The 25802-nt window shown below is 47.1% G+C and overlaps 1 protein-coding gene across 6 annotated transcripts in view; it reads right to left on the bottom strand.

Annotated features, from left to right (window-relative positions):
- Nucleotides 1-4106: 4106 nt before the first annotated feature.
- The window catches only part of Nedd4l (NEDD4 like E3 ubiquitin protein ligase), a 283441-nt gene continuing 261745 nt past the window's right edge, over nucleotides 4107-25802 (bottom strand). For all 6 annotated transcript variants that reach the window (XM_048363771.1, XM_048363772.1, XM_048363774.1 and 3 more), the window contains 9 exons: nucleotides 23746-23816; nucleotides 21488-21583; nucleotides 18242-18315; nucleotides 15675-15735; nucleotides 13727-13786; nucleotides 12211-12318; nucleotides 10561-10657; nucleotides 10297-10369; nucleotides 4107-8783 (listed from right to left, as the gene is read on the bottom strand). In XM_048363771.1, the coding sequence (XP_048219728.1) occupies nucleotides 8681-8783; nucleotides 10297-10369; nucleotides 10561-10657; nucleotides 12211-12318; nucleotides 13727-13786; nucleotides 15675-15735; nucleotides 18242-18315; nucleotides 21488-21583; nucleotides 23746-23816 (743 nt within the window). In that variant the 3' untranslated portion in view covers nucleotides 4107-8680. The remainder of the gene's footprint in view (nucleotides 8784-10296; nucleotides 10370-10560; nucleotides 10658-12210; nucleotides 12319-13726; nucleotides 13787-15674; nucleotides 15736-18241; nucleotides 18316-21487; nucleotides 21584-23745; nucleotides 23817-25802) is intronic.

The following is a 25802-nucleotide window of genomic DNA, read 5'->3' as shown; positions in this document are numbered from 1 at the left end:
GAGCCAGGGAAGATGTTTAAGCAGCTATTTCTCCCTGCCCAAGGAAGCAGGATTTTGCCAAACGGGAATTACTTGGGGGAACATTAGAATGTCTTTAATAAAAGAATTTTCCAAGATTTGAGGAATGAGTTGACGACTTAATGTATGAGATCCTTTTTGTGATAAAGCCTTTTTTTTGGGGGGGGGGGAGAGGGTCAGTCATGGGGCTTGAACTCAGGGCCTGAGCCCTGTCCCTGAGGGCTTTATTGCTCTACCACATTGAGCCACGGCTCCACTGCTGGTTTTCTGGTGGTTCATTGGAGATGAGCCTCAGAGACTTTCCTGCCCAGGCTGACTTCGAACCATTATCTTTAGACCTCAGCCTCCTGATAGCAAGGACTGCAGGTGTGAGCCACTGGCGCCTGTGGGAAAGCCTTCTTAATAGGATGGAAGTAGAGAACACGCTGTCGGTGGCCCGCCTCTGGGCTGCTGCTGCTGGAGGCAGCAAGGGGCAAAGGGCTGCAGGTGGCGGGGGGAGGGGGGGTAGTCCGGGACGCCTCACAGACCAGCGATGTTGAGATGGCCTTGGGCTGGGTTGGGGCGTGAGTGAGGCTGTGCCTTGTGGAGGGCGTGGAGTGAGCGCAGGCAGGAGCAGAGGGGGAGCTTAAGCGTTTAGTGGTCCACCCGGGCAAGAGGCAGGGAGATCAGCGGGGCAGGGGGAGGGAGTCGGGCTGCACTTGGCACTGAGTGTAGTTCAGAGCTTACTGCCCCACCTGGGTGGACGAACCAGAGTGGGGCCAGTGGAGGTGCTGTGAAAAGGGATGACAACTATGGACGCCCTTGCTGTCCCCCAGTGCCGCCTCCCTCCCCCCTGAACCCCATTCCCGACTGGTGTTGGTACTCGCCCTCCTACCTACCACCCCCAGCTGCCACAGCACTGCAGCCTCCCGATACACACTAGGAAGTACATGAGAATACACACACACACACACACTACCATACACAGACACACACTAGAATATACTTTACATGTGTATCCTATGCACTGCCACATATAACTTAGCATATACTAAGCATTATGTTACATAGCCTGGAATCATCTATAACGCATATTCTGTAGCATGTATTTGTTGCCTGCATGAGGGAGTGCAGGGATGGAGGACCCCACCTTGTCCCGCTTTCCACTTGGGAACAAAGCTGGGTGAGAGGCCAGCGGTGGAGCACCGGTGGGGATGCACAGGAGATGTAGGGGTGTGCTTCCGGAAGTGTGAACAGGCCGCCAAGGAGTGGGCTGGATGGAGTTTGAGTTCAGGCTGGGGTATCCGGCACTGGAGGCCTAGGGAAAGTCTGCAGTAGTGTCTGCTGAGGGTTTGGAGGGGAGGATGGGATGAGAGGTTGGGGATGGAGGTAATGACAGGCTACAGGAGGAAGAAGAGAGCGAGGAGGAGGGTGAATAGGAAAACAGGACAGTGTGTGTGTGTGTGTGTGTGTGTGTGTGTGTGTGTGTGGTGGGACACACAACGTAAAAACCCTAGAAACAGTTGAGACTGAAGGAACGAGTAGGATGGTCATGGAAACGAAAGGGTTGAAGAGGAAGCAATGGTTGCTGGCATTGCACGCTGCACAACAAGGCAGAGAACGGGCACTGGTGTGGTTGCTCGGGCCCCTGGCTGGCTGCTCTCTCGTCTGAGCATCTCAATGATCCAGCGCCAGGCGGGCGCGCAATGGGACATGGGAGCAATTCCCAGCAGGCCTGAGCCTATCGGAGCTTTGCTGGAATCAGGCTAAGTGGGGGTGAGGGGCTGCAAGTGTGGGGGGGCGAGGTAGGCAGATGTGAAGTGGTTGCTGCCCTTTGGGGAGGTTTTTGCCACGGCCAGACCAAGGGAGTTCTAGTAGCCGACTGAAGGGTGGGCAGCTTCGGCTTGTAGGACGGGTGCCTGCCTCAGGGTTAGGGAGGTCTTGGACCAGTTGCGGTGACCATTGCTCTCTTCCTGCCACCAGCAGCGGGGCTTTCCCAACGCTGCCTCTCGGCCACCAAAGCTAATATTTGTCTCCCATTGACCCAGCATCCAGCCGGTTACATTTTAACCGGGGACCAGGTTCAAAGGCCTGGCTGTTGTTGAAACCCTCATTACGTGGGGATGTTATGTCCTCTGCTAATCTCACTGCAAGGATCTTCTGAGTAAACAGAGGCTGCCAAGAAGGCTACATACAGGTCAGGGGTCTGGGCAGGAGGTAGAGGGAGGAGACCCCCGGGGCTGGCCCTTAGAGGATGATGAGCAAGCAAAATGAGATTTCAAAACAAATGCCAAACTCCTACTTCCTGCCATGGCCTATTCTGTGAGCATCTAAAATGCTTCGTCACACAGAAACTCTTTAAACCAATGCGCCAATCCAGGGAGCTCATCAAAAATTCCTGGGAATGGAAAATTCCATTTTCAGGGCAAAGGTCATGCTCGTGCTGTCCCTGGCAGGTACCTGGGGCACACGAGGCCCTTGCTTCACGCCGGGACAGCCGCCACAGCAAGAGACCCGCTCTGTCCTGTGGTGCAGCTGCCCAAGAGGGAGGTGGTGAGTCGACCCATCTGCCCATTACCACACTTCTTGAAGGACTTTTCTGAGGATGTTTCAGAGGTTCATTCCCCCCCTGGGACTGTGCTCTGGGAAGGGGCTTTAGGCACTGTACCCTGTCCTGATGTCCAGCACCTCTGCTGACCCTGCAGCTCTCCTCCATGCTGGTGTCAGCCGGTAACAGATGGCCCGTGCCTTGGAGGGCTGTGGGACTGCCTCCCTCCCTGAACTTAGTCCCGGCCACAGTCATGTCCATCGGATCTATGCAGGCTACTATAGAAGTCCCTAAGGGCACAGATCAATACACAGCGGGCTCCTGTGAAAACCTGATCCGCTAGCTAGGCCTGAAGTAGTAGTAGATGGGTGTGATTGACGGTGGTCAGATCTTGGAACTCAGGTGGAAAGTGAGGGCACTGGACAGGGCAAGGCCAAAGTCCTCCCATCTCACACTCCACGATCACGTGATCTCCGAGGGCCCAGCTTGGGGTGCTGTAGCAAACAATCTTCTACCTTCAAGTTTGCTTTGGTGCTTGGTCTGGACAAAGCAACACAGGAATGAAAATTTCTTGACTCTGGGCAACTGTATGTAAACTGCCAGGGAGGAGGGTATTACTTAGAAATTGTCCACATTTAATCAGATTTGGACTGGGAGCCAGGCTGGAGCAATGACAAGCCTTTCTGCCAAGTTGGGCAAGGTCTTTTCCCGCTGGGCCACAAATGGGAAGCTTCCTTTATACACTACTGTCTATAGGATTCAGCTCCAAGCTGCTCACTGGGGGTGAGATGACACTGGATGCTACTTACAAACAAGTCCTTTCCTAGTAGAATAAAGGCTTCCCCAAGCCCCAGTAGCAGGGAGTGGTTCATTTACAAAGCTAGGAAGAGAAACTTCAGCCCCAGGTACCCCCTTCTCCCCCGCCCCTCAGATACCCACTGGTTTTTTTGTTTTTGTTTTTTTTTTTCCCAGTCCTGGGCCTTGGACTCAGGGCCTGAGCACTGTCCCTGGCTTCTTTTTGCTCAAGGCTAGCACTCTGCCACTTGAGTCACAGCGCCACTTCTGGCCATTTTCTGTATATGTGGTGCTGGGGAATCGAACCCAGGGCTTCATGTATATGAGGCAAGCGTTCTTGCCACTAGGCTATATCCCCAGCCCCGATACCCACTGTTTTGAGAAACATTCTTTCAGAGAACTGACACAAATATGGCTTTCCAGAAAAACTCACGGAGAACCACGTGGCTTCATTCTTGAGACCCCTTTAAGTCTCCACAAGTTCTGAGGTTGGCTAGGTAAAAGCCAGAGGTGAAATCTTTCTAGGAACAAATTTTACAAGTGCTGCATAAAATCAGTAACTCTCAAGTTTAATAAAAAGACAGATGAGCAGATGGATGAGGACAAACGTACACCCTCATTATGTCTAAGCCATGTGTTCTGGGCAGACTTGTTTCCTAAAGTGTTTGCAGGCAACCCAACCACCTGCCACCGTTAAGACGAGGTCATTGTGAAGGAGCTTCACATCAGACAACCCATAATACTTGATGTGAAAAAGAAAGTGATCCAGCTTCCATAATTCTTTATTAAATATTTGACACGTTGTATTACTTCTTTACAGCTTCAGCCTTTTTTGTCACAGTACTCTTTTGCCATCAGGAAAACAAGCTACAATTTCTCTTTTAGATTCCCTCAAGAAAGAAAAGCAAAAAGGACTTGCTCTTAAACCGAAATGTTTCCTGTGTATATCAAATCCAACCACATTTTAAAGCTATTTGGATTGTGAAAATGAGCAGTATTCATATTTTTTTTTAAAAACAACACCACCACCTTGAAGGTAGTTTGGTTTTGACCATTGTATGAAATAGTACTTGGCTTCCTTTAGAGTTTAGAGTAGAAAGTTACCAAACACTGAGAATTCATTTGGAATGCTTGAAATTTTTTTTCACTTCAAAAGTCACTTTTCCCCCCATGTTTCATTTGATAACAGACCATTAATTAAGAAAACACAGCAAATTAACATCTTCTTCTTAGGATTCTCCCAGGCTCTGAGAGGCAGAATATTTAAGGACACAGCTTGGGAAAAAACTGCAGAAGGAATTACCTTCTCACTCCCTTTTGAATCCAGATTGCCCATAAGGGTGTAAAAATGCTATACAAATATATACATGTATATTTGGACAGCATACATATGTATCTATGTATTCATGTTTCATACAGAGTCGTAAAGGAAGAACAGAGTCACCCAGAATTAACATGAAGGGAACCGTGGATGATTTAGGCAAAATTAGTCAATACGAGGGGCAGAAGAACTTACACAGGAACACAGAGATTTGTTGACATAGGTTATGGTCACAAGAAAGGGCTTTGATGCAGAGACAGAAGGTCAAGAATGCAGTACACGAGAGGTCAGGCACCCAGAGTGATGTCCTGAGGTTCCTACGTTATTCCCTACAAACAAAACCAACCAACAAAGGGACATGCACTTTACACATGCACTGCTTTGAGTGTAACAGCTTTTAAACAAAGGAGAGACACTGAATGTGGTGTTTTCTTGGAAAATATCACACCAACAGAAAACTATGCCTTTTCTACGAAACAGTACACAGGCTCATGTCCTAATGCTACAGCATTTTCTCCAACATACCAAAACCACTCTGGAGTAGAGTGTCCATATACAAGTGTAATATATACACTGTTCATTAAGGCTTATATAAATTAAAAAAGTGGTCCAAAGTATATCACATTTTCTCCCCAGTTTTAAAAGCTAAAGTACAAAGTGGAGTTTGTAAGATTTTTTTTTCTCCCCAAACACAACTCAGTCCTAAGATTGGCAGTTTTGACATGAGTTAGGAAGTACCCCAATGCCTGAATGAGACAGAGGTAGTGCGTGATTTTCTGGGGACTGAGAGGCAGCTGGGGTAGGCAGTGACCGTACACGGCAGCACCCCTAGTGGCCAGGCAGAAAGTGACACCAGACAGCATCTCCTCAGGGGTGTTGAGAGAGATGATCAGAGAGGACCTCAAGAGGAGGGCCAGCCTAGTGGGGAGGAGCTGGCTAGTGGATGAACCCAGGCTCTCTTTGTTCAAAGCTTTTACAATTTCAGAGGTGAGATACAAGACAATTAGGAGAATACAAGATCCAATTGGTCAACTGGTAGCTCTGAGCACAACTAGAAGTTGCTGGAGAGGGGACTTGGCTTTCCAGAGAGCAAACTGGGATCTGGCAAGAGCAAGGTACACGTGAAATACTGAGAGTGGTTCAAGTATTTTGCTCACTGTTTCTCAGACTATGCCACTAGGTCCTTCGTGTGGGAGGTATAATCTGTGAAGTCACTTTATATGGTTCACCATCTGAATTTAAGGAATGTCTGATGTCACCTACCAAAGGGCCCAGGAGACAAAATAATAAATGTATCTGGTTTTTGTGGTGGTTAGAGGTCTGGATACCAGAAAAAAAAAATAAAAGGACTGCTGTTTCCAGAAAAGTAAAAGTAAATGTTCTAGGTAGGTAAGGAAAGCACATTAAAGCCAAATAATTCAAACAGACAAGTGGATGGATTCGTCCTCTGTCGCAGAGGCAGAGAGGAGAGAAGCAACATCCCAAGTCACCCGCAGGACAGGAAGTGGGCAGCCACAGAAAGCCCCGAGGTGCCCAGCAGCTGACGCTCAGCCTGTGTGCACACCACAGGTAAAAGGCCTGCATGACCATTACTTCTCAGGAAACCAGAGAACTGGGACTGCACTAGGACAAACAGGCAAGAGAAAGAGAACCAGAGTGCGGAGGGGGCCATGCAGGAGGGCAGCGCTACCTTCTTCCCTCCAGCCAGCCGGCTACAAGAAACTGAGCCTGGCCACAAGCAGAGATGTCACCAAGATGACCACAAAGTAGGGGCTGGATTTGGAGACAAAACACACAGCATTTCAGGTGAAGGGTGAAAGTTCATCACCTGCTGAACACTAGTGAACCAGAACCCCCACCCATCTAGCAGTAGATTTTGTTCAGATCATACGATTCAGGGGCAGATGATCTGAAGTATCATTCACCACTGCCTTCAAGGGGTCCTTTCTGATTCAGGTGTTGAGATGATCACTTTCCTTTTTCGTGTTGCTGATGTGTGGCCTAATTTGCATCTGGTGAAAAGTCTGATTTAAAAAATACAGAGCTTACAAAATGAGAGAAGAATCCCAGTTCTCAGACTAGAATCTTGATTTTCTCCTTCTTTAATGACACGATCGTTCTCAAAACCCAACAAAACGCACTGCTTTCAACTCAGGCGTTGGCATGGTTCTGAAACTGATACCTGTAAAGCTTACCAACGAGGTGGCTTGAATAGCGTTTGCTTGCCATTGTCGACTGCAGGGGGAAATTCCACCAAGAGACAAAAGTAGTGAGTGACATTATTATTATTATTTTATAACTAATACCTAAGTTGTCTGATCATGATTAGATCTTTAAAAACCACCCTGCAGAGGAGCCAATATTCAGCTCTGTCAGAATCCACTTTCTTTTAGAACCTCAGAGTCCTGCATTCCTTCAGACAACTTATTTATAACTACAACCTTCTAGGGCTCCTCATGTAACACCCGGAGTTGCATACACACAGGCAACTTCTGACCGAATGGTGTGATCCCGTCTAGCACAGCGTCAGTTAAGACCTCAGGGTGACCAATCTCACACCTGGTTCCAGAACACGACACAACTCTGCAGTGGAGACCTCACAGATGGAAATACCCTGATCTGTACAGACAACCCTAAACTTTCAGCCACTGCTCACTGAAGAACTTGACCACAGCGGATCACGCGGTGTCTTCTCGGTCACTTTTACGATAGACACGACTCAGACAGTACACGGCACTGAAGCATGCAACAGGTCATACAGAACGTAGTTCGGTTAAGTGGATAGCAAATAGATACTTGTGAGTCCAGTAGAAATTGCAAAACAAGGGAGGCACGGCATCTTTAGGCTCAGCTTCCCAGCTGGGTGTTTTTTTGTTTTTTCATCACCAGCAGCTCAGTTCACAATGAAAAGATATTGCACTGGAAAGGTGGGTACAAGGGAAAGAAGAACGCACATTCAGCATTTACGATGAGCAACATGAACCAGATAGGACCTCCATGTACCACGTCCAGTGCCTTCAGAATGGATGCTGTTAGTGCAAGAGTGGGTTACTGAGCGACAGTAGTGAAGGAACGCACAGGAGATGAGAGATCGGATGCATCTGGCTCCCACAGTTTTGAACCAAGCCGTGCTGGGTTTCATTCAAAATGCCTCTACCACAAACAGAAAAGAAGAAAACAGAAGGAAAAAGATGGCTGTACAGCAACAGGAAGGGCTAAGGAACTTTCTCCAACCCTGTCTCAAGTATGTGCTAGCGCACACCATTGCTGCTAAGGAATGGTGGTGTGATTCCTTCCGAACTGACACAAATAAATACATTCTGCTAGGTTACAATTCTCTCAGCCTGTCAGCTATTACCTAAATTTATACAAAAAAAAAAAGGCAATACCCAGTTTATTTTCATTGTGACTATGGAAAAAGAAATCATCATTACACTTAATGTTATATTTGAAATTCAAAGTACTTGTCTTTAGAAGGGACAAACATTAGCCTGTCAAAGTACTTTTTTTTCCTCTCAAAGTACTTTAAAAAATGTCACTGACATTGAAAGCCTGATATGAAATCCAAATACAAAAACAAATAGGGTCACTTTTCCAAGTACATGAGGCATCTTTAATTGTAATGAAATAAAATCGGAGAATTGGTCTAAATCAGTTTCAAAAAGTAAACATGAGCTGAAAGACTATACCTGTAGAGTGATTAATTCCATTCATTGTCATTAGAAAGTATGCAAAATATTTATTAAGGGCTTGCCTGCAGAGGCACAACATAAATAGATCACGTCCTCCTGAAATGTAATTAGTGTACAGGTCAACCAGTTGAGAATCGGTGGTGGAAGGAAGAGGCGGGAACTGGAGCCAGGTCTGGGTTCCCGAGGCGGAACTTGGGCGTGGCCTGGAGGAGCCTGGCGGTGCGGCTGCCCTCCGTGGCCACCCGCCCTGCAAAAGTCTGTTAGACAAATGCAAAAGTGCATGCGGAACTTGCTGGGTTGGACGGCGCCCCCCGGAGGCAGGAGGCCTTAATCCACCCCTTCAAATCCTTGAGCATTTTCCACGGCCATGAGAAGTTTCTCACGTAAATCTTCGAAGGTTTCGTATGGAGGTAAGTCAAGGCGATTAAAGCTGCGAAGGAAACGGAGTGTAGGTGAACGGCCAACATCCCTGAGCACAGCAGCATTTCCTGGATTTGGCTAATGGGTGCTCCATATTGGTGCAACAGAACAAAAAAGATGTGTGTGTTTACGTATAGGCAGACCTAGCCTTTTCTTTGGTACTAGGCTTTGATCTCTGGGCCTCTTTCTGTTCAAATGTTTTTATCATCACATCCCCAGACCTTTAGACCTTTGTGCTTTTACTGTTTGTTGTTGTTGTTGTTGTTTTTGTCTTTCTTTTTCAGACAGGGTTTTGCATTATTGTGCAGGCTTGCCTCAGGCCTTGACGCTCCAAGCTATGCCTTTGGGGGCCTGTGCTACCACACTCAACTTACTTTTTCAGGCTGGGTTTTGCTGCCTCTTTGGCTAGGGTGGCCTTGAGCCCCACGGTCCTTCTGTCTCAGCCTCCTCAGTAGCCGGGATTCGGTCCTTGGTCCTCCTACCTATCTATACCTCTGGCATAGCTAGGACCACAAGCATGTACCACCATGCCCAGTCTCACAGCCACCATTTGGTGACCAAAAAAATAAATTCTCGCTATAAAATTCTCCATACCAGACGGAGTACTGTTTTTATGTTGGCACAGGAGCTTTAACTCACGGCCTTCTACTTTCCCTTAGCTTAAAAAGCTAAACAGGAGCGCCCGATTTGAGTTTTTAGCTCTGTCAACTGCGCCACATCTTCACTTCCTGCTCTTTGCTGGTTACTTGGAGATAAGAGATTCTCGAGACTGTTCTGCCTGGGCTGGCTTCGAACCCTGCTCCTTAGATCTCAGCCTCCTGAGTAGCTCAGATTACAAGTGGGAGCCACCAGCTTAGTGTAGGAGGCTCAGGCTCTGGGACCCTCATGGCCCCAAGCAAGGCCGCTTGGCTCCCTACTTCTAAGGCTTCCTCCACCGCTTCCTAAGGAGCAGGAAGGAAAAGCCTGGGCAGAAAAGCCCACAGCATGGACACGGAGTTTGGACTGGCGAGAGTCTGTGAACACTGCTTTAGAAACCAACTGGGCCAAGTGTGCTGCTACATAATCGTCCCGGAAAACATGGAGGCGTGTGGGCGTCACCCATTCCTTTCGCACAATCACATCACCACCGAGTTCTCCTTGACAGGTGTGCGAGCCCTTTTAAAATCAATGCTTCTAGAGGGGATTGTTAACTCCTAGGTGCTACACAGGCAACTTAAGGAGCGACTGAAAACCCAACACCAGTGAACAGTGGCTCTCAGATCCACTAAGGGAAGAAGCTGGCTTAGAGGAGGCCTGAGAGCAAGGGGCCCGTAGCCATTCACATGCAGACAGCCTGGCTCCACTGTGGTTTAAGTCTTGCTAGAATGTATCACCCCACTCATTCCCCAGGCCGCATCACTGTCGTTTCAGTTGGGAGCCATGGATGCAGAGACAGGCAGCATCGGTCCGTCCACCCCCCGTCCCCCGCCCCCAGCTGGGCACGGAAGACACCACTGGCCCACTGGTAGGGTTTTGTCACTCACCATGTGTGAGCTCTGGGCAGTTTTTCAGGACTGCCCCATTGCTCTATTGTAAACAGCTGAGGACCATTGGAACCTGAACAGAAGAAGAGACCATGTCAGGGCTATGGCGTACAACAAGACTAAGATGAGAATTGCAGATGAGGGAAGGACCATGGGGGGCAGTCTAGGGTGGGGATACCACATCCATGTCTGCTCTCGGGGGTCCCCCGAGAACTTCTAGCTCTATCTTTGCAGGAGAAGGGAGCTGGAGGCAAAGCCGCTCACCATAAAGTTCGGCAAATCCATTCATGGGGACCCGGGAGGTCCCAGTGACGAACTGCAGCAGCCGAATCCGCTTCTCAGCGTCCATCAGCAGCACAGCCTGTGAGCAGACACAGAGGTGGCTAAGTCCCCAGGCGACACAAACCTCATCTTCCTACATCACCCCGTAAGACCCAGCTACTGAGACGGTTGACCCAGCTACTTAGACGGTTGACTCTGACTCCTACTTTTAAACGGTCACAACCCTGGCCTCTAATCTTAGCAAGGGAATGACCGCCCCGTCTCTTTCTTCTTCTGCCAATTGGCCAAAATAAGTGATATAAAAAGCGAACTCTTTGAGGGCTTCAAGCTCAGGTTTCTGTGTCTGAGGCCAGCCGGCCTCCTAAGTCAATTACGTGTTCTAGAAGCATCTATGCCAGAGGAAGCAAGATAAGTTGGGGCTTCAGATGTAGGACAAGATCCCTAAAGACAACATCTTAGGAAAAGAAGGAAATCTGAGGCAAATCGGGACTCTGAGACAATTTGGATGTCTTGCAGATCTGAATTATTATAGGAACTAAAATGCCTTTATTGCAAATGTTATGTGAACTATAAAAAAAATTCTAAAATCATAGCAGAGTGTGACATGGTCTAGGACTAAAGACTGCTTTCTCCTCTCTCTGTACATGCACTGAGACTTGAATATGTTAATGCCATATATTTGGAGACGAAGTCAAGTTAGATGATGTTTTTGGTATATAGATAATATGCAAAGGGAGTGGTACTAAGGTTTGAACTCAAGGCCTTGTGCGTGCTAGGCAGGCCCTCAGCCATGAGTAGTTTCTTCTTTATATAGGGCCTCATGTTTTTGCCCAGGGCCAACCTTGGACTGTGATCCTTTCCCATAGCTGGGATGACAGAGGCATATTACTTTTTGCCTGGCTTATTTGTTGAGATGGGGCCTCATTATCTTTATGCCTGAGCTAATAACCTTGAACTACAATCCCGATATCTGTCTCTTGCACAGTAAGGATTATGGGCATGAGACACTGTACCTGGTAGAGGTAAACTTTTTTTTAGGTAACCATCTCTTTTCTTAGATCAATCCTTCCCCAGCTTGCTTCCTTCCTCAGGATTCCAAACACTTACCCTAAGATAGTAAGGCAAATTTCACTGCATCTTTCATTGGGAGATCTAAAGCTCAAAATGGCTTCCGGAATTAACAACAACAACAAAAAGAGCTAATAAAAGTATTTCTGCACAGGAACAGCATATCTTGAGAAAGTCATCCCAGCAAGTATAAAGATTATGCCTGAAGCAAGTTCCCATTCTGATTTCCACAGGGGAGGCTCAGGTCCCGCATGCTGCAAGCCAATCAGTTCTTTCTCAGAATCATCTCACTCCCGGGCTCCTCCCACAAAACTCGCTTTAATTAGTGGTCAGGGAAGGACAGCACACTTTGGGAGAGATTGGCCTTTCTTCAGTCTTGCTGTACACTGAAGTCAGGGAGAGGGGCACACGAAGGGCTCTGGCTCGGTCTGCTTTTTTCCTCTCCCACCGTGCAAGTACTAAGACACCCAGTTTCCAGCACTGGTTTCAGGAAGGCCACAGAGGCACTGTGGACCCCTGCCTGACTTGGGGAGGAACCTGGCGCAGGCTGTGGCTCTGGGTTACCTTCCAGAACCACTGGATCACAGGGTGATTCGGGCAGTAGCCGTTCTTGTAGATAGAATGCTGTCTCCAGTCGTTCACGTCCACATCTCCGAGGCCGCACATCAGCAACTGTTGGGGAAGTTGGTGAGATAGAAATGACGTGGGATGTGCAAACTGAGGAAACCAGTTGGAGAAATGACCCTTCCTTAGGGCTGCTGGACAAAGCAGGAAAGCCGAGTGGATGTGGGATCTCAACTTTCCTGCCCTGTCACCTCACAGAGACTGCACAGGTCTCTGAGGGCGATTCAGTTCCTAAAGCTCATACAAGGCCGTGCCATTTTGAACTGGAAAACACTGGTCACTTTCCCCAGCTTCCTTTGTACCCCGAGAGCATATGCACATCATCCTGGCTGTTTCCTAAGAGATGATACAGTGGAATCAGTCCTCACAACTCTCTACCTACAAGAGAATCAGCTCTGATGACAGCAAGAACTCATTTCCCCAAGGCCAGTCAATTCAAGTGATGACCAATTGCTTCACCCGCCCAGAGCCCTGTGGGCTGCAGACAGTACTAAGGCAGTAATGGCTTCTTTGACTTAGCTTTTCTTGTTCTATAACTCTCCACCAAGGAAGTTCCCTGACGATTAACCAGTGATATTCCTGCAGAGGGAACTACTAGCACAACACCGGAAGGGAGCTGCACCCCAAGTGACGGGGGTCAACTTGTGATGTCATTTACTTCTCCCTGCCTTCGTGACTCTTCCCACAAAGCACAGAGCTCGCAGTGATTTCTACGACATCTCTGCAACATCATTGATCTTGAAGCTTTTGTTTGCAAGTAGAAGCACAAAACACCAATCTATGAGGCAAGCTTTGTTGGACGTGGTTTGGATAAATGACAAAGGACTGTCACTGGCAGCTTGTGGACAGACACAACTGCTTCCTCTGTATCTCTTGATACAACAAAGGGAGAGGTAACTCTTTGGTTTTCAGGTTGCTCTCTTTCATCCCTATTGACAGGCAGAAGCTGAGCCGGACACTCATTGGATGACCTTCTGGTACTATTACCTAGTTTCCTTTTGATGTTTTGCCTTAACAAATATAAACCACTTTGAGTGCAAGGACACATCTGTTCCACAGCCCCTACCAGAGGTCAACTCCTCCGTGGTGGGGCTGGGGAGGCTGCAAAGGACACAGAGCTAGCTGGTCGTACGGAGAGCATGCTACTATCCCAGAGGGCTGCTGTATACCTCCGCTCCACCAGACACAGCCATCTTACTTCCTCTAGCTGCACAGGGCCATGACCCAAATTCAGCACAGCAGTTCGGTCCCACAGCAGCCCCTCACCAGCAAGGAAACCGGGATGGACCCTTTTGCCATCAGAGAGCAAGGCTCATGCCAGACACAGAGTAGAATTCATCTAAATGCACCCGGGATTTCATTATGGACCAGAAAATTTTACAATACCATTTGCAAGGAGATAAGAGAAGCTTAAAAATCTTTTTGTAAAAACAAAACCAAAAACAATAATACAAACCTCCAGCTCATTTTCATCAAAAATTTTAATCAAGTCGATAGGAAGCAGTTCTGTGAATCCCTGAAAATGGAAAAAGAGAATCACTTATGAATACCTTTGTCTTGGAAGGGGACAAAAGTTGCAGCCTCTCTGATTAACCAGAAAAATAAAAATAAAACTCAAACCACCCAATCTTTTACGGATGACTCATGCACTGGTGACAATAACAAGTAACCACAGCTCCAATAAAAACAGCATAGTCACAATATAAAAAAACAAACAAACATGAAAAACCAGAGACTCTAGCAGGTCTTGAGTACCTGAGCAGTTTTGGAAACTCTAGGATAACATAATATGGGATGGGGTAGGCAGGTGGCTTACAAAAGCCACCCATGACACACCGTTGAGTCAGTGTGTCCTAAAATGCAAGGGCACAGATGTGCAAGAGACTGGTTTAAAAATAACGTAGTGAAGGCATGGAGACCGAGCACAGAGGAGGCGGTGTGAGCCAGTGCAGAGGAGAGGGGAGAACAGCCAGCTGGGCTCTGTCAGGGGGCTCTCACTAACGAGGGGGTGACCCAGGATGAATGAGGAGGTTGGCAGTAACACTGACCTGAAGCCAGGTTCCTGAAAGCAAGGACTGCCAGGGGCAGGGCTAAGAATCCTGTAGTTTTCCCAACTAAGTAAGGCATGGATTATGTTCTCCGATTTTTCTGCCCTCTGCCCTGTTCAGACAAGGCTCTTCTTTATGAGTAGGGTCAGTGAGCTAAGAGTCAGCTTAAGAGTGTCTAACAAGATCTGCACAGTCCACTGGGAATAAACAATGTGGAGTTGTGGCCTTTCTCAGTGATCTTTTACGTCCCTAATATTCATGGATCTGTGAGAGAGAGAGAGAGAGAGTGTGTGTGTGTGTGTGTGTGTGTGTGTGTGTGTGTGTGTGTGTGTGTTGGTACTGGGGCTTAAACTCTTGCTTAGCTTTTTCTGTTTCCCTCAAGGCTGGCACACCCCACCCTTAAGCCTCATCACCCTGACTTCCTGCCGTTGGCTAGTTAACTGGAGGGAAGTATGAGCTTCTCAGATTTGTGCTAGGGTTGGCTTCAAACCTCAGTCCTCAGAGTGCAGCCTCCCAAGTTAGGATTACAGGCGCGGGGCAGGCTTATGATCAGATTCTAAAAGGAATTTCAAGGCTGGTCAATGGGAAGCACTGTTTAGACGTGCCGGACCCCTATGATCTGAATGGGAATCAGAAGGGACCTGAGCACGCCTAGCTGGGAACATGTGTCCCGTCCCTGGACGGGAACAGGTGCACGTGGGAGGTGCCAGCTTCACTCCCCCACAAAGGGAATGCACAGAGAACACAAAAAAGCAGCGTACAAAAATGTGCCTTCCACATGGCTGTACTGGATAAACCATGCGGGGAGCTTGGAGGCAGCCGTGCAGAGAAAGGGCAGGCCCCCTGCTGGGCACTGGTGGTTCCCGTCTCTAATCCTAGCTACTCAGAAGGCTGAGATCTGGACAGACACATTCGAGAGATTCTCATCTCAGTTAGTCAGCAAAGTCAGAACTGGAGATGTGGCTCCAGCGGTAGAGTGCCAGCCTTCAGTGAAAAAGCTAGGGGAGAGTGTGAGGCTCTGGTTCAAGCCCCAGGATCAGCACACACGTGAAAGGAAGGAAAGAAGGAAGAAAGGGAGGGAGGGAGGGAGGGAGGGAGGAAAAGAAAGGGGTAGGCTCCTCAGTAGGAAGTCAGTGTCCCATACAAGATGACCAGCTCTAGATGGTCCCTAGATAAAGTGTGGAAAAATCCTGGGTAAGAATAGTTAAGGCAAATTTTAAAATGAGAGGAGCAAAGCTACAGATTACTTTACAAATGGCCATGTGCCAGCAAACACTCTTATCCTTGAGAGCAGTCAAGGATGCCGGCTTTTGCAGGGTGCCCCCCCCCCCCCAATCCCCACCAGCGGTCCCTCACCTCCAGGAAGGCATTCATCTGCTTCTGGACCCGGTTCACAAATCTCCACTGGATGACGAGGCTGTGGGATAAAAACAGAGCATGATAACCATGATGACAGAGCCTGGTCTGCACTGCCCTCCTCGGAACTGACTGCTGCTCCCAGGGGAGGGGAGAGGAGAGGCCCCCGCAACCAGACCAGGGGTGGGCCTGTTGCTGTGCCCACTGCCGACCCATGAGTTCCTTCAGGAATTCTCACTGGAGCATGATGGGAAAGCTCTAGTCTCACCAAGGCTCACGAGAACAGAAGCACTGATGACAGTGCTTTATGAACATGACTTGAGGAAGACAAGAGAAAAGATCCTGGGGTTGAACACCCAAGAGTTGTGCCCCTACCCACATGGACGTATACCTACGTACAAGAATCTTTCACACTGTGCACTAATGGTGGGGGGGGTGGCGTTCTGTGCATGTGTGCCCGAGTGTGCTGGTATTGGGGCTTGAACCTGGGACCTATGTACTGTCCCTTAGCATTTTTCTCAAGCACTTGAGCTACAGTTCTACTTCTGGCTACTTGGTGGTTAATTGCAGAATCTCATGGACTTTCCTGCCCAGGCTGGCTTCAAACCATGATCCTCAGATCTCAGTCTCCAGAGTAGCCAGGATTACAGGTATGAGCCACTGGCATCCAGCTGTACACTAATACTTGTAAGATTCCAAAACTTAATTTTCCCAGTGACAACATTTTGTGCAGAGCATAAACAACTATGGGGTGAGTTCATTCTAGACTACATCTACGTGGTTAGTTTTGTCCCCACAAGGTTCAGGCACTTTCCAAGTGGCGCTATGGTGTCAGCTGGAGAAGGGCAGACTGCCCACCACCCCTCAATGCCAGTGGATCTACAGGGCTGGACTGCAGTCATTGTCCCAACCTTGTTCTGGTACCAGAGAGGGCAGTGAACAGCTGGAAATTTCTATCACACTTTTCTTAGCAAAGCGATCTAAAACCTTGTGTGGCCCTAAATGCCAAAGAATTTGAATCTTAAAATAATTAATCGCCAAGAGTGATATACAACAGCTGCTGCATACGTTAAATTCCCCTGATTTGAGACACCAGAGGGTTTAAACAAAACTATTCACTCCTATGCTTTCCAAATGTACCAGAATCCAAGGTCAAACCAAGTGTGCCAATTAGCGCATGCAGGTAGGCACTGGACTCTCTCACTCCTAGTTTATTCTTAGTGGAAAGATCTTCAGTCATAGCTCCACTCTCGTCTGGGTCTCCAAGGAGACACTACAATGCTTGTAATTTCCTCCTAACGAGGGCAGACAGTAGGCTTTTCTTTGAAGATTACTTAAAAGGGGCTGAGACACCCAGCAGTTCTCTGAATTCAAGCCCTCTGACCCCTTCCAAATGAGAAGGAGGGGATCCAGCTTGTTGAAGTGGACAGCTGAAAGTAAACGTGCTCGGGCACTGCTGAACCCACTGTTGTGCAGAATCTTGGATGCAGGAACCAAATCCTGTTGTGCTGAGCTCCTCCTGGACATCCTGGTGAGATGAGAGGGCAGCAGAAGGCCACAGGAGAGCCCAGTACCACGTTTAAACAACATAAAGATGCCCAAAGTGAGGCCCGTGGCTCATGCCTATAAGTCTAGTTACTCAGGAATACTGTGGTTTGAAGCTAGCTAGGGCAGAGAAGTCCGAGTCACTTATCTGCGATTAGCCAGAAAAATAAAAAAACGAAGTTTAAGAGGGAGAGAGCCAGCCTTAAGTGGAAAATTTGAGCAAGAGCCCAAGTCCCAGTAGAGGGGAAAAATATACTCCATCAAGAAAGAAGATCTAGGCTTACTTAAAAGTTCAGATTTCTAGCAGGACTGGATATGTTTTTTTTCATCAAATAGGAGATGACATTGGATTCATAAAATTACAAATAGAAGGTGGGTGCTGGTGGCTCACACTTGTAATCTTAGCTACTGAGTTGGCTGAGCTCTAAGGATTGTGCTTGCAGAAAAGTTCATCAGACTTTTATCTCCAATTAAATAGCAAAAAGCCAGAAGTAGAGCGCATACTGTGTGTGTATGTGTGTGTGTGTGCACAAGCACACATACACGCACGCAAGCACACACACACACACACACACACGCGCTACAAATAGCAAAAGCAATTTATTATTTGCCTGTACTGAGTTCTTCCTCTACATTTCCCTAGTTTTTCACTGTGGATAGAGAATACTTCATCTCTCATAGTTCCTGGATTTTCCACACTGATTACTGATGCTTTGTATCGTTGTAGCAATTTGAAATATTAGATGGACACCTGTATACTGCCCAGAAAAATTTGCTGTTACTCGGTACAGTGCATCTTCTCACCTTGTTCTGCTACTCTATTGGGCAGCTCACTGATATCATGAAATAAGGTCAACTTCCCACCCAAATTCAACTTTCCAGTAACCTAAGCCCCCCCAAAATGCCTACTGCTGAAAACTCAGCTCAGCCCATAGAATGCACGCGTCATTTTGGTAAAGGATGTGGATCGAGCACAGTGTCTGTTGTTAGATGAAAAAAGTTGGAAATATGTGTATACGTACTCAATATATTCCCTTTTGTTTTCATTTGTTACCATTATTTCTGACCCATTGGGCTTCAGATCCACTTGATATGTCTGTAATTACAAAGAGAAAAAAAAATCACCCACATGAAGCTGTTGTGCGTATCCGACTCATCTCACCATAAAAGGTAAGCAAAATTTATTTAAAACTAGTTTCCAACAATTGGGCTCTATGTACCTGTGAGTGTCTAATGAGGCTTTTAAACTGTTAAGATGTGACACCTTTAAAGATGTTAGCATTAGAGGCAGATTATGTTTTGGTTATTTATGAGTTTTAATTATTCTTCATACATCAGGCTGAATGGAAGAGGGCCTCATGTTTCGTCTGCTCCTCATTTATCAAGAAATCGAATATGTTTAACAGAGGAAAGAGCAGAGGACATCCATCAAGACTACCGAGATCCAAATCTAATGCGCCTTGTTACTGAAAATAGAAATTTATAGTTGTGAAAAAGGATGCACGCGATTTGTTTCAAAGGGGCAACACACAGGACTTATAAACAAAAAAGCTTTGAAAGCCAGGAACAGGAGATTTACTGGCTAGCGGCAGGTCTTCCTGCTTTCTCCACGCCAGCAACCCTTGACCATGGAGGGAGGCTGCTGGGCCCAGTTTCCTATATTCTTCCTTGGCTATGCCCAGAGACCTTGCTTAATTCTATTACACATAAGCAATGACTAGCATGGGGAAATTAATTAAGAAAATGCTTAATTCTCACTGTAGAGATTTGGGGTATACCCTTTTCTGAGAGACAGCCATGAGGACATTTTGGTCCACCCCCTTGTGGTCCTGTCCACATTCTCGGCTGTATTTACACAGAGTGCCAACCCTGGGGGGAAAGATTTCCAGACAAAATACTGGGAGTTCTATCCTCAACGAGGGTCTTAAGATTACTTTCTGCAATGAGATCTCTGCTCTGGTACAGCTCGGCCAACAGTCCTGCAGACAGCTGCAAGATGCGAGTGGCTTGGAGCAGGTACACTGCCAATACTCACACGGTGGGTTCAACAACTGTATTTGGGTGACTAATGTGTGCCAGGTGCTATGGTGCTGTCACCCAGATGAAGTATGAGGAGACAAGCAAAGCACGTACTTTAGACAATTATAAACAAAGGCCGCTGTGGAACATGCCTCTTGGAAGTATAGGGTCTGTGTGGTCATGGGCTGGTTTTCTAGAAAAAGCAAGAGAGTATGTTCCCAACAGAATGAAGGGCAGGAAAGTGCTCAGTGAGTTCCTGAAGGCCAAGAAAGTGCAAGGGAGGGGGCAGGCAGGTCTGTGGTGAATATCACCTGATCTGGAAGGAATTGTTTTACAGTTAATAATCACAGAGGTCATAAGCATTGTGGACTAGATTGACAATGTATATCAAGGGTAAGATTTTTCTTTTTCTTTTTTTGGTGAAAAAAAATATGAAGAAAGCAGGAAGGGGGTTAGGGGGTTGGGGAGGGAAGGAGGGAGAAAAATGAGGAAGTAGGTAACAAGTATGACAAGAAATGTATATGCATTCACTACCTGAAGTATGTAACTGTAACCCCTCTGTACATCATCTTGACAAAAAACAAAAAAAAGATATAGCAGAGTATGCCAGGGAAAGCCTCAAAGGACAAACTAGGATCTGTGGCAGCTCTTCCAGAAAGCCCCTGAAGGTTTCAGGCAGAGAAACAAGCGAAGTGATCATGTTGACCCTCTGCAAAGTTTATTCTGCCATGACAAACAAGAGACCGGTTAGGAGTCTATGAGAGACAATGTGGCCTGGATATGGGGTTGTAGAACAGAAGAACAGACATGAGACACATCTCTGCAGTTCAATGCACAGGGTACAGGGATGGTCTGAATAGAAGCGGTCTGTACATGGCTGCTTCTTTTGCATTCTAGCAAAGCAGACACTTGATCATGTGACCATCACGTTGGCTCTCTTAAAAGGGAAGGCAATCATTTCGCCAACAGTGTACTTCATCTTCCCACTCAGGTCATGGTGGGTATTCATTACCAAGTCGCGTTCCCTGATGTTACTGCAGAGTCAGAAGAGTCTACAGCATTAAATGAAGAGGTTTGGATATGTTTTTCATGAATAATTAGGATGAACTACAATGAAAAGGAGAATCTCCATTGGAAGTCTACTTAAGCTAGGCACGGTGGCTCACGCCCATTATCCTAGCTATGCAAGAGGCTGAGATTGAGAAGTTCAAGGCCAGCCTGGGCAAAAAGTTTGAAACATAGCATTTCAACAATAAAAAGTTGAGCACAGTACACGCCTATTTTCCCAGCTAACAAGGAAGAGGTTTGTTGTTCCTGAAGGTCCAGATAAAAGTGATATACTATCAGAAAAAAAAAAAGGGAGTCAGGGTACGGCTCAAGTAGTAGGGCACCTGCCTGAACAAGCATGAGGTGCTAAGTTCAAACTCCAGTATCACCAAAAGAAAAAAAAAAACACACCAAAAAACCCATGCACACCGGGGCCAACATGCTCATGACCAGAGTACCATAACAAAAGGAAAACCCCCGATGTATCTGGAAATATTAGCACTGTAGTCACATGTTGACCATAGCTGACTATTGCCCTAGTTTCTAAAGTACCTCAATTCTACAGCCAAGTCACCATGTCCAGGCTGGCTTGGGTCTAGAAGAACGCTAGGTCTCATCAGCCTGTAATACTTCCTCACGTGGCTGGGAGGGAGGAGTAGATTGCCATGGAGACTTGGCCTTTCTGGCATGACAATTAGGTGCAGCTACCAGCAACTAATAATTACAGAAATCCCTCACCGATCATGAGAGTTATGTTTCAGAGACCCTCCCCCCCATGATAGGCCAACGACTGCAAAGTAGCAGCGCTGTTTATTTTATTATTTATATATATTTTAAGGCTTTATAAACCCTCCCCACTCTCCTATAAGCCTTTCCCAGTCTCTTATTAACCTTAATTAGCATTTTTATGTTGTTTTAATTTTTTTAGGGAAAAATAATTATAATCATAAATATTATATAAATACCTATATGTAGCAAAATCCCGCGATACAATGAGAACTCTGTGATACAGAATTCGATGTGTTGTTTAAAACACCCTCCATACAGTGAAGCTACAATAAGTGACTCGTGATATATAGCGAGGGACGACTATTACTGAAAGCTCCCACAGCTGTTTCTAATTGTCCAGCATAGCTGTACTGCAGTCTTCGGGAGAGAAAAGGCGCTGTGAAAGTCACAACGCCAGGGCTGGCTGCACGTACCTGCCCGAAGTTCTCTTCATCTATGCAGAACATGAGGTCAAGTTCAGTAGGATCGTTTTCTAAGATCCACTTCAAAGAGTTGTAGTATTCACTGTCCTACGGGAATGACACAGAAAGCAACATTAGGCATTTATTCCAAAGGCAAACTTGTTCGATTCTTTAAATAGTGGAGTCCTTCTAACGGAATTTCATACAGGACGCTCAAGAATTACGTAACTCATGATGGCGGCTGCTCTATTCCAAACGCCCTCATCCCTCCTAGGAAGTGACAGGATTTGTGGGGGTCTCCTGGTTTATGGAGTGTAGTGGAGGACCCCTAATGTGCAGGGTGGTCAGAGGTGGCAGACTGTCCAGTCTATAGAATTTAATACACACTGACCAGCAGACTTTCCACCAAGGAAGACTGAGAACACACAGGAAAATGGGATGGACAGAGGGCGTTTAAGCCACACACGGGCGGCTTTAAGTTTCCTGTACTCTCATTGTTCTTCACCTGTTAACTTAAACAATTAAGACACTGTTTCAGTTCCAGAATTCAGGGAAGGAGACATGAGGCTATCAGCAAGCAACTCTTTGCTCAGACCCAGAGTCTCTGCTACTGGGAACATGAGAGACTCTAGAAAGGGTAAAAAAAAAAAATAACATGCATGTTGTATTAAATACTATCAATAGTTGGTATAAAATTAGCCTTTAAGGGGCTGGGACTGTGGCTTAGTGGTAGAGTACTTGCCTGGCATGCATGAAGTTTTGAGTTTGATTCCTCAGCACCACATATACAGAAAATTAGCATTTAAAAAGCTGGGTGCCAGTGGTTCGTGCCTGATATTCTAGCAGTTCAGGAGTCTGAGAGCTGATAATCATAATTCAAAGATAACCTTGGCGGGAAAGTCTATGAGACTTTATCTCCAATTAACTACCAAAAACCTGGAAGTGGAGCTGTAGCTCGAGTGGTAAAGTGCTACTTAGCATTGAGCAAAAGAAGCTCAAGGGTAGTGCCCAGGCCCTGACTTTCACAAGTCCTAGGAGCAGCACAAAAAAGGAAAAAAAAAAATTAGACCTTAAGAGAAATTTCTAGAGCTGCATGTAGTGATATACACCTGTAATGCTAGTGCTCAGGAGGCTGAGACGGTAAGGTTGCAAGTTTAAGGCCAATTTGGGATACAAAGCAAAACTCAGACTCAAGAAAACACAACAAAGAGTGACTTCTATCCTCCTTGCTTTCCTACAAACACAGCAACAAACGCATGGATTATGAGGAAAACCGGAAAATGAGGCTGGCATCAAGGCTGGGGTCAGTCACCAGGTTTGCCCACAGAATGGTATCTAAGAGCACTGCTGGCCATCTTTCCTTTCCTATCATGATGAGCAGAAGCACTGGGCCAATGCTGGGCAGTGATGAGAACTGGCTCATACACCTGGACATTCATGATGCAGTCCACATGCCAGCTAGGCCAAGAGGTACCCAGCACTCTAGTGGCAGAACTTGAAGCAGAGTTACAACTTGCCCAGGTGGACAAGGATGCTTCTTATGGCCCTGTGGGCATGTGGGCACACAAGGCAACACCCACATACCCGGGGGAACGACGGTGGGGTACAGGTACATTAAAAAACCAGAAGCGCAAGTATCTTGTGGAAGGAAGGCCAAGTTCTGTTTGTGTAGCAAATCCTTTCTAGGAAGTAGAGCTGTGCCTTGAGCAAAAGAGCATAGGGACAGCATCCAGGGTCCTGAGTTCAAGCCCCATAGCTGAACCCAAGAAGAAATCCTTTCTATACTACAATCGGTCAGTCCAGGTAAAATACTGACAGCAGGTAATAGGAAAATCCAGCATTGCTGTTTGAGGGGCTCTTAACATTCCCTCTGGCTCTCCTTCTGAAGTAGTCATTACTCCCGCACATCTTGCATGACTGATTGACATTCCTCCTTGTCTTTTCACCTTGCCTCTGCCATTTTTATGAGAAACCGGGAGAGTGGGTAATTCTCTTAATGTTCAGCCATAGCAGTTTGGGTTGGAATGTCCAGTGTATGGTGAGGTTTCCAGAGGCCTGCTGGATTTCATTTGTTCAAGTCAACAGAGGTAATAGATTCGAGTCTACTCTAATAATGCTAGGGAATGAGCAACCATTTATTAGCGAAATTAAAAAGATCAAGCACTTCCGCAAATCTTTAAATCCTGCCTGTTCACGCTGCATGACAACACACAACACCGACAAGAGCTGGGTTTGCAAATGAGGCATGGTGGAGCGCTGAGTCTACTCACCACAGACTCCATGTCATTCAGAGTTATCTGCTTTCCCAGCATCATCTTGTAAAACGGTCGAATGAAGAAACCTAAAATATGGCAGACAGGGGGGTTATGTTTCAAGTCTTTGACACTGCGGTGCATCAGAGCATGAAGTAAAAGATCACCCTCCTTTCAAGCACAAGAGACTAGGACACAGTAATCGGGCCTTTCTGGAATACTTCACTGATGAGTTAGAGGAGCACCCGAGAAGGGCAGAGCAGGAGGGAGGGTGGCTACAGCAACAGATGTGTCAGCAGAGAGGGCCAAGAATGACTTCTTGGGGGTGCCACATGAGCCCCGGGGCAAGCAGGAGTCAGGGGAACGGCCCCGGGAACACAGCAGTGCTTGTTCACCATGGAAACGCAGGATGATGGAGGGAGGTCAGGATAGGGAAAGGCTGAGCAGCGCGTGGAGGCCGGAAAGAAAGGGGGGCCGGGGCTCAACACGCACCACTGCCCTGTCAGCGACGGGCAAACGAGGGAGGCCTCTGCTCAGGCCTGCGCAGCCTCCCAGGTCGGGGCCTAGGTCTCAGGGAGGCAACGGCAGTGAGGAATCTTCCCCCACATCTTTCCCTAGATGCCCCACTGCACCGACCTCCACTTCACCTCCTCCAAAGGAAGGGGGCATACCCGCCTCCAGAGCTCAGATGGACAGACGTCCAGGTGAAAGGAGGAAGGAGGGGCTACAGGGTAGAGCAACGTAGGCACTGTCAGTGAGGCATTTGCATTAAAAAAAACTTAGCTTATGTTAGAGAGAGGGAGGGGGAAGTCATTGTTCCATCTCCACATATTTGCACTGTACCCCGATCACTCTCTGCCCCCCCGTACCCTGCCCCTCTCCCCCACGGCATTCGTGTTTTCAGGGAACAGACCAGCTGATGACCCATCTGGGGGCACAATGGCTCTGAACCTGGCAATTCCTGACATGCACCACGACCCCCACCTTGGTGAGGACCACAGGTCTCTCTCCCTTCATTTCTCTCTTCACAGCCTTCCTTGACTGACAGCCACAGCCCGCCCCGCCCTCACAGTGAAGCCTGGGAGTCACACTGACTCCATGGGCTCCCCGCCATGGGGATGCCATTGCTCCTCTTGTTTTCACTAAAAAAGGAGGTGCCTGACGTCAGGATCACACTTCTCTGTACCCTCTCGCGGCAGCCAACAGTGTCTCCTCGCTCAGCCGATGTGAACACACGGACCCTCTAACAAGGCAGAGGTGACCTGAACAGGCAGACATTATCCCAGGAGCGACCCTGAGGCTGCCGATACGCTGGGTGGACGCGGGCAGAGCAAGTCAGAACACATCCGAGCCAGAGGGGCAGACAGAAGGACGGACTGGATACACACAGCCAGAAAGAAGCACCGACCACACACAGACACGAACAGTGAGAGGTCAGAGACATGTCTAGTTAGTGTGTACATGGCCAGAGTTAGAAAGAAGCTGAACAGAAACCCCTTTGAATAACTACTTGGAGATAATAAAAAGGAAAATAAGGAAAAGGAAAAAAGTATCAATTCTATATACAAACAGTGAGATGTCAAAGGAGTGCCAACTGTATACCCACAGGACAGAGTGTTAGAGAAAAGTGCCCACGATATACACACAGGGCCAGAAAGAGGCAGTGACTATGTACACAAAGAGAAGCCAAGTGCCTAGAATATCCACTCAGGGGCAGAGAATCAGAGAGAAGTATCTACTGCCCTGCTCTGCAAAATGAAATACTGATCAGGGCACCAGAATCACCAATTAAGAATAAAAATATGCTAAAGGCAAACGTATGGAGGGTATATCAATTATTTATTGGAATAGCTCAGGATCTATAAATGCAATTAAACATAATTGCCATGGAAACAGCTCTCTCCAGTTACTGAAATGTCAGACTCTAATTTTACCATCTTTCATCCTTAACTATTCTAAACTCAAGTTCTTAAAAAAAAAAAAAAACCTTTGGATTTTTTTTCTCAATGATGATTTATTTCTTAGTGCTCTCTTATGGACATGATTTGTGAAACACCCCAGTCCGTAACAAATCT

This window comes from Perognathus longimembris, chromosome 15 (genome assembly GCF_023159225.1).
Source record: "Perognathus longimembris pacificus isolate PPM17 chromosome 15, ASM2315922v1, whole genome shotgun sequence".
Lineage (NCBI taxonomy): Eukaryota > Metazoa > Chordata > Mammalia > Rodentia > Heteromyidae > Perognathus > Perognathus longimembris.
The sequence above is the reverse complement of the archived record's forward strand: the minus strand, read 5'-3'. Positions and strand labels throughout refer to the sequence as shown.